General features: G+C 39.2%; 1 protein-coding gene across 1 annotated transcript; it reads right to left on the reverse strand.

Annotated features, from left to right (window-relative positions):
- Positions 1-302: 302 nt before the first annotated feature.
- On the reverse strand, positions 303-8,043 carry MMP1 (matrix metallopeptidase 1). Its single transcript, XM_007448558.1, has 10 exons — positions 7,745-8,043; positions 7,053-7,297; positions 6,811-6,959; positions 6,444-6,569; positions 5,559-5,714; positions 5,307-5,424; positions 3,078-3,211; positions 1,426-1,588; positions 810-913; positions 303-628 (listed from the first exon to the last, which is right to left on the reverse strand). Exons 1-10 carry the CDS (start codon positions 7,850-7,852, stop codon positions 519-521), a joined length of 1,413 nt encoding a protein of 470 aa, XP_007448620.1. The 5' UTR covers positions 7,853-8,043; the 3' UTR covers positions 303-518.
- Positions 8,044-8,566: the final 523 nt, after the last annotated feature.

Here is an 8,566-nt window from a genome sequence, read left to right on the forward strand (position 1 = left end):
AACAAAATCTAAAATCTTAGTGGCTTAACACAATGAAAGTTTATTTCTTAAACAAAATCTACTGAGGTTTAGGGTATCTGTTCAGAGTGTTGGCCTAGGAATTCAGGCTTCTTCAACCTTGTGGAAATTCTCTCAAGATGTGCTTTTACTATCATCATAGCGCTGGAGAAGTTTGCACCAGCAATCCAATGATTCCATCTGGAGGTGATATTGGTCACTTCTGGGCACAATCCACTGGCCAGGACTATCCAAATGTGACTGCCTATCCCTTCCTTCCACATCTGCAGAGAACTGAACTGTGGAGGCATGAATTTGACCTTACTTAGCCCTCATTTGTGGAACTAAATTATAGCAGTACATAAAACATTACATTCTAAGTCATAAAAGTTATGCAGAATGAGGTATAAATAAGACTATACTTCATAACTCTGTATTTTATTTAAATATATGTCTCTTCAGGAAAACACTTTCCGTGGACTCATGAAATATAGTTTTCTGTTTAACTTTTTAACAGGAGGTCAATTTTCTCTGCAGTTGAACCAGCTATTAGCTTTTTGGAGAGTCAAAATTCTCTTAGTTTTGGTATCAAATTTGTATTGCCTTGTTCCATGGAAGAAATAGAAAAATCCTAGAAATAAAACAAAAGAGACTTATTACCTTATACAAATGATTTCTAGGTTTAACTTTAATTCTTCAAAAATCCAAGTCATTTGTGAGAATAAATATTTTTGGTATTTTCTGTTCCAAATAACAATACTGTTGCTATTCCATGGCAACAAAATAGAGGAAATATGTTTATATTCACTTACCGTCTTTCTGGAAAACAGCATCAACTTTGTTGCCAATTCCAGGAAAATCTTCTGCTATCATTTTGGGATAACCTGCATCCATGGATTGTTTATATTCATCATACCTGGTAAAAATAGAACTATTTGTTAAATGTGTAGCCTTCACAAAACCATTACAGGGAATTCACCAGCAAGAATAATAAGACCTTTTAATTGCATACGTCATGTGTAAAAATAGGAGGTGGTACAAAGTGAGGTAGGATGTTGGGTGGTCTAGAAGAATTATAAGTTCCCTCTGAACTCCAACATCTAATTCTACTTCTCCAGTAGGTGCTATTAATGTCAAATGCAGTGAAAGATAAGCTCCTGTTGGCTACAGCAGCTCTATGAAGATGAATTCCCTGCTTTTCACATCTTCTTTTTCAAATTCAGGTCCACATTCTCCCTGGATCTCTGGGACAGGAATTGCGTGATGATTATTGGTCAACCAACTTGGAAGCTGGACAAGCTACAGCCATTCCCAGAAAAGGCAGCTAGCCAAAGCACTATGAGACTCATTTTCATATGACTCAATTTAGTAACTTCTCTCTATGTAGAAAGAATAGATACCCTACAATTTTCTGTACCCAGTCTTTACCTCCAGCATTTGTTATCAACAAAGAAGTACGTTTTCCCAGTATCTTCCTCAGAAACAGCAGCGTCGATGTTCTTCACAGTCCTAGGGAAACCAAAGGATCTGTAGATGTACTTGGGGTATCCGTATAACACATCTTCCCCCTTGACAGCCCAGTACTTATTACCTGCAAATCAAGAAACAGGATGAAAACACTTGCCCAGGGCACCAGTAGACAGTAAGTGGATTTCCAGCTAAATGCTTAGTCTCATGTGCTAGAAGAGTATCCTGACTGCACATTAGAATCATCTAGGGAGATTTATTTTTTTTTAAATACTGATGCTGGTATCCTACCCCATACCAATTAAATCAGTATTTTTCTTTAATTTCCTAGACAATTCTAACCTGTTGCAAGCTTTGAGAATGACTCATTTGTGGAGTTAGGGGCTTCCTTCCAAAGCCAGATGTTCAAATGACTACAAAGTTCATTGTGCCATCTCAGTGATAGAAACCTCACTTCTCCAGGTTGCCCATAGGTTGTGGAAGTTCACACCAAGGGTATTCTAAAGGCCAGAGTGTTGTAATGACTCACAATCTGTGATGACTAGCAACCCAGTGTAGAAGTCATTGCACCTGACTACAGTTCCAAATACTTGAATTTAGGCTGTGTCCAGATTCTGCATATTTAGACTTAGTAAACTCCATGTCATATAAAACTGGTCTTACGTCTTGTAGCCAGGCTTGTACTTTTTGCTCAAGTATACTTATTTATCCCTCAGGAAAAACCAGTCTGAAACTTTGTGTATGTAAAATCCCATTTAATTTCATTATATAAGGACTAGAAAGCCCGTTTCAAAGTTTTTTGCCCATCTGAACTGTATTGAGTTCTTTACCTTGAGTGTGCGACTGGGTCAGGTGTCTTAATGTTTGTCTGCACTATGCCAAACATACATTTGGAGAAATACTGATGTTTGGCATAGTGTCTTCAAAGTCAGGAGCTGATCACTGGAGCATGTTTCATTCTGATAGAATCAAAGAAGTTTACCCCATTCTATTCATGGTAGTTCAGGACTTCTCACACTTTAATGTACGTACGAATTGGCTAGCAATCTTGTTAAATTTGGAGAAGGTCTGGAATAGGATCTGACAATATGGACGAACTTTGTCAGTATTATGGTAAGTGAGATTCTGAATTTCTAACAGACCCCAGGACAGTGTCAGTGCTGCTGGTCTGAAGACCATACTCTGACATCAAGGATGCAGCACCCCCATCTGGCTGCCCTGTGGGGCCTCCTCTCTCAGGAGAGTTATTAGTATAAAATAGGCTCTAGGAAACCATCCAACTCAAATGTTTCTGTTCCATCTTCTCAGTTTTACTCCTGAGCACCCCAAGAATGTGGAGAGGGTTTAAAATACATAAACAGTTTGCACAGAAAACACCTACATAAGTCCACATTCACGAACAGGCCATAAAATATATATCTCCAGTCATATGCTGTTCACTTAAATTTATTCAGACATGCACCATGCAATTATTAACTAAAGTGATAGACTCCCATTGATTTGCTAGATTTTCCTAAGTCTATGGAAATAAAGTAGCTAGTAGTCTCATATATCAGCCCAAAAGCAGAAGAAACTTTAATGCATAAAAACTGAAAGATAATTGGAAACATTACCTTTGAAAAACCGAATTTCATCTCTATAGGCAACCTCATAAGCAGCCTGAAGTCCATTTGGCAGATGGGGCCAGAAAACAGCAATGAAATTGAGCTCAGCTTCTGGGTAGAAGGGATTTGTGCGCATGTAGAACCTGATTTGAAAGAAGGAAAAACGTTTTTATCTAATCCATAACAAGCTCTGGCTGTCATTCAGGTCCTTCTATTGCTGGCACTAGTAGTGTGCTTATAAATGTTTAACATCTGGCTCTCCACGATGGGGCTGGGGAGGAGTCCTGGTTTGTAGCATTTGCTTATTTTCATGGTGGAAATATTACAACCACTGCAAATCAAGAGATTTGCGGTGGTGCACCACTGTATAGTGTTTCCACTATATGGATACATTAGGCATAAACTGCCTCAGGAACATAAATAAATAGTAAAATACAGCAAAATAATTACAAAGGGATGAATTCTGATTACTTTTATTACCTTTGGTTTAAATACAATTGTAAGTTGTATAATTTAACTTTAAAATTAATAATTTAACTTTTAATAATGCTGTTTAACAACCAGCTTGCAAAATTCTCAAAATGTAACAACCATCTTTGGCAAGCACACCAGGGCCTAGAACACAGCACTAACATCCCACATTTAGTGCACACTTTACCTACGTCATGCCCTACCTCACAAATATCCTACAAGAGAACATTGCTTTCATCTCACAGATTAGCAATTGAGGTCAGGGAGGTGAAGGGAGGTGTCCAAGGCCATGCAACTGTTAAGAGGCAAAGGTTAACTTTAAACTCAGAACTAGCAGCCACTCCCTTTGTCTTCCTTTGGTTGGTGGTTTACAAAGTTGACTGGGGTAACAACAAAGCATAGACGGTCACATGGGCCGACAGAAGAGTTTTCCTGATTCCAGGCCACAGGGAAGACTCTGGCCTTGGAAGTCAAATCTGACTTCTCGATCCAGTCCTGCCTCTGCCTGGCTGTGAGACCCTGGGCAAGTAAGTTACTATTACTGTTTCTAGACTTAACCTTCTGTGGCTTCATGACCTGGTGACATTTAAATGATCTTAGTGTCCTTTCAGTTCTTGCAAATCCTAGACTTTGTCCTGTTCTTTGGAGTCATCCTTCAAATACTTGCTTTGATAAGCACATCCTGCTATATTGAGAGCTTTCCTTTAAAACCAAGTATTTCCTAGCACTCCCCAGCATTGAGCCACACCCTGTATGGTTTATATCCATCCTTATCTTTTATACTCAGAAATAGTAAAGCACAGGATGGGAAGCATTAGGAGCCAATACACTGTCTTCTGGGGTAGATATGATCACAAAGTGGTAAACAGTTCCAGTAACACTCCAAGAAGAGAGGTGAGGAGAAGCGAGCCTTTTAGAGCATCCCTACTTTCTATGTGCGGTAGACTGTATTATTCAGAAAATGACTGTATTATTATTTTGCCTTGTCCTTTAGGAATCAGAACTGTATGCAGAGCAGGCCTATTCCTTGTGTGTGAGGGGACCTTAGCTTTCCTGAGGCCACACGCTGCTGAGGGAGTTCTAGGACCCTCCTCTGAGGAGGGAAGCACATTGTGACTGCCCATATCCCCTGACCCCCAACAGACAGGGTCCTCATGAATTCTTGGGGATTCTCCCTGCAATGGTTCCTATCTTTCTTTGCCCCCTCCCAGGGTAAAGGGGTGGGGACAGAGTCCTATTATGACCACAGGCTTTTGAAGGGCTGTCTTTTCCAGGATGATACTTAAAAGGGGTCTACACAATCCTTCTTAGCATGATGGTGCTATGAAAAGGACTGATTTCTCCTAATAAAATACTGACATACTTATCATCCTAAAGAGTGATCAAAATGAGAAGAGGTCTGGAGTAGAGGTCAGAAGACCAGTTACCGCTTTGTTGTCAAGGAACTCTGTGCCCTGAAGGATCTCTTTCTTTCTCTCTGCTTTACTTTACTGATCTATAAAATGGAATTATATTTACTGATTTTCTACTTCAATGGTAATTTTTGTGAGAATCAAATGACAGAATACATGCTGGGGAAAAGGTTGTTATAAGTTCATTATGTTGTGCAAGAGCAAGCAATTGTTTACACTCAACTATAATTATAATAATGTATGTAAACAAATGTAAGATAAACATTGTGTGAAGCATAGTAGTGGCCCATATGTACCCATAGCAGTGAGTCCTGTTATTACACATACATAACACAAAGAAGAACTGATGTCTTACCTGTCTTTAAAGAACATCACTTCTCCCCGGATTGTAGTTATAGCATCAAAAGTTAGCTTACTGTCACACACTTGTGGGGTTTGCGGGCCAATTGGCTGAGTGGGATTTTGGGAAGGTCCTAAAGGAACAAGAGATCTGGAGTTAGTTCCACCTGGCTTTGGAAAACTACATAACCAATGAAAGCTTCTTAAAGGATAAAGCCAATGGCTGTTCTAATGACCCCTTGTCTATAATGTTTTTCTTTATACTCACCATAGATGGCCTGGATCCCACTGATGTCATCCTGAGATAACTGAACATCACCACTGAAGATGTAGTTGGGGTACATCAAAGCCCCGATGTCAGTAGAATGAGCAAGTCCAAGGGAATGGCCCAATTCATGAGCTGCCACACGATACAAGTTATAATCTAAAATGGATAATAAACCCATTTGCAATTATTTGAAATGTTTTCAGTTTTGAGACATTTAATTAAGAAGTAATCTATAACTCTAAAGGATTAATGTTCTTATTTTCTCAATAGCTTTTTGAAATGTATAAAAAAATTTTCTGAAGGTAAGAAGAATGCATTTATTAATAGTGAAGAGACCAGTTAAAGCCTAAACTCTATGATTACAATTAAAAAGCAAATTCAGCCAACCAAGAGTCTAGCACAGATTAGTCAGTCTTGTCAGTGGTTAGATGGCACATATTATTTCACAGAGAAGAAATAGTCTTCTATTAACACAATTTTTTTCCTATTTACAGATTGATACATGCTTAATGCTGGAAATTTTGGAAAATATATACAGCCTCTCTTCTCTTGATTTCCACATATCTTACTAACATTATTACACTTTGGTGTCTTCTTCCAATAAAAAAGATTCTATGTAGATGCCCACAAGGAAAACATTAAGATTTTCAACATTTACTTACTAGAAATTTCAGAGTAGCCTATTTGTAGCCAATAAGATGTTCTTACTAACAGAAATAATTTTTCTCTTACATTTTCTAAATGCACCATTGATTTTCTAAGTGGTAGCAGAAAAAATGCATACTTTTTTAATGCATTCTTTCAGTTAAGTCAACCAATATTACAATGAACCAAGAAGGTGGGTGGGGGGAGAAGGGTTGAGAGAGGCAAGATGAGCCGACTTACCTCTGAAATTGTTGGTCCACCTTTCATCTTCATCAAAATGGACATCCCCTCCGATATGTGGGCCTGGTTGAAAAGCATGAGCGAGGTTTCCACCTGGTCCATCAAAGGGAGAATTGTCATGATGATCTGCAAGAAACAAAATTCAACAAAAGTTCCTCTTGGTTCTTATTTAGGCTAACCCAGGAGAGTAAGCATTAGCTTTTCTAAGAGGCCAACAGATTTTCAGCAAATGCAATATAGTTTTCATTCTTAAGTCCATAAAATAAACACTTTTCTCAAACAAGGAGATCTAGTTGCAAAGCTGAAGAGATTCAAAGGCAGGGGGAAGTTAAGGTGAGAATACTTTCATGCTACAAGAAGAGCTTACCTCCCCTGACAAAGGATATCATTATGTCTGCTTGACCCTCAGAGACCTTGGTGAAGGTCAAGGGTGAGACATTGCTCCAGAGTTGACAGGCTTTCTCAATGGCATGGTCCACAGCTGCTCTTGACAGATCTGGTGTGTAGTTTTCAATCCTTCAAATGAAATAAAATACAGACACATCGGATTTCATTTCTGATGGCTCTGATGGGAAATAGCATTCCCAATCTGGTGCTCAGTCTACTTACCTGTAGGTCAGGTGTGTGTCCTCCCACCGCGGGTTCCCCTGAATGAGAACAAACTGAGCCATGTCAGGCACCCCACATCTGGGCTGCTTCATCACATTCAGGGTTTCAGCATCTGGTTTCCCCGTCACCTTCAGCCCAAAGAATTTTTGCATTTGCTTTAGTTTTTCAACTACTGGGTCACTGTTTCTCTGTCTTTCAACTTGCTTCGCATCACTCTTCAGGTTGTAGTAGTTTTCCAGGTATTTCTGATGAAAGATAAAATTATTGAAACACTGGATGGGAAATCTTTCTAATTTTTCTAAATATTGACAGTATAAAGTTATAGCTGAAACACAGAACTACTTTTAAAATTGTGTTTAAATTGCATGGTCCTTATTATTCTTATTATTGGTGGAAACTATAATTTTGGAGTAGAAATTTCCCTACCATTAATTGTTATGAAGTCAGAATTATAATTTGTAGAGATAAATTTGCATATTGTTCTTTTAGTTCCCTATCATTTCTAACTGGAAAAGGAGAGTCTATGCATGGATAGATAAGTTTTTGGGGATAGTGCCCTTTCTGACAAAAATTTATCTTTGTAGGGAATCCATCCTTAAATAAACACTATTATACTGCTGTTACTCTGTTATACTGTGGAAAAATGTAAATAAAGGCTTTTGCATTTTGGGCATGTGAAATTCAGCATTTACCTGCACTGTCTCCACATCTTGCTCTTGTGTTTCTGAAGTCGCTGCTGGGAAGCTGTGAGACCCCACACCCCAGAGAAGCAGCAGCAGCAGCAAAGGCAGTCTGGGCATGCTGGCCTCTGTCTTCCTTCTCAGCTTAAGGGATGTGATGGTTCCCACCTCTCTGCTGCTTCAATGTCTCAACTAGGAAGTTCCTTCTATATATATAGGGTTCTGGCACTTCCAGAAAGCCAGAGGCTGTCTGACTCACATTTCATAACATCCTCTTGATTAGCAGTGAATAACCTGAGCAATCATAACAAATGGTGACTCCAAGCAGATTATTTGGAATTGTTCGGTGATGCAAGCTTATGATTAACATTAAACAGAACATGGGCAAAGGAGACACATCCAACATGTAAACAGTTGTTTTCTTCAATTCATTTCTATCCTGTTTGAGAAAGACGTTATTATATCTGGAGATCACAGAGTACTCCACAGACTTTTTAAAAAATAGACTTTGGTACTTGATCCTGCTGGTCATAAAGTACTCTGGGTTATACACACACCTTTCTCCCCAAGCAGAGGACAGAATTGCTGACATGTATGCCCTATGGCTGTTCAGCACCTGTACTGACAGGCATTCATTTGGGGGTGGCTCTCCCAGGTTCAGTGGGGTTCCCTTCTACCTTTGCTAAGCTGCCTTGTACACTATTTTCTTAGCACCATAATTTCCCTTAATTTTCATTCAGGCCCAAGATTTGAGAACCTTGGATTAGAAGGTCCCCGTCCACAGGTGGGGTATGAGGTAACTCCCCACCCTGTGTAGACACTGCCCAGCAGCAT

Source organism: Lipotes vexillifer, unplaced genomic scaffold, assembly GCF_000442215.2.
Source record: "Lipotes vexillifer unplaced genomic scaffold, Lipotes_vexillifer_v1.1 scaffold593, whole genome shotgun sequence".
NCBI classification, from domain to species: domain Eukaryota; kingdom Metazoa; phylum Chordata; class Mammalia; order Artiodactyla; family Lipotidae; genus Lipotes; species Lipotes vexillifer.

Coding starts and splice junctions, on each gene's coding strand:
- MMP1 (XM_007448558.1), bottom strand. CDS start 7,852: ATGCCCAGACTGCCTTTGCTGCTGCTGCTGCTTCTCTGGGGTGTGGGG. Junction 6,570..6,810: donor GATATCCTTTGTCAGGGGAG/GTAAGCTCTTCT, acceptor TGTTTCTTGCAG/ATCATCATGACAATTCTCCC. Junction 914..1,425: donor GTTGATAACAAATGCTGGAG/GTAAAGACTGGG, acceptor TATTTTTACCAG/GTATGATGAATATAAACAAT.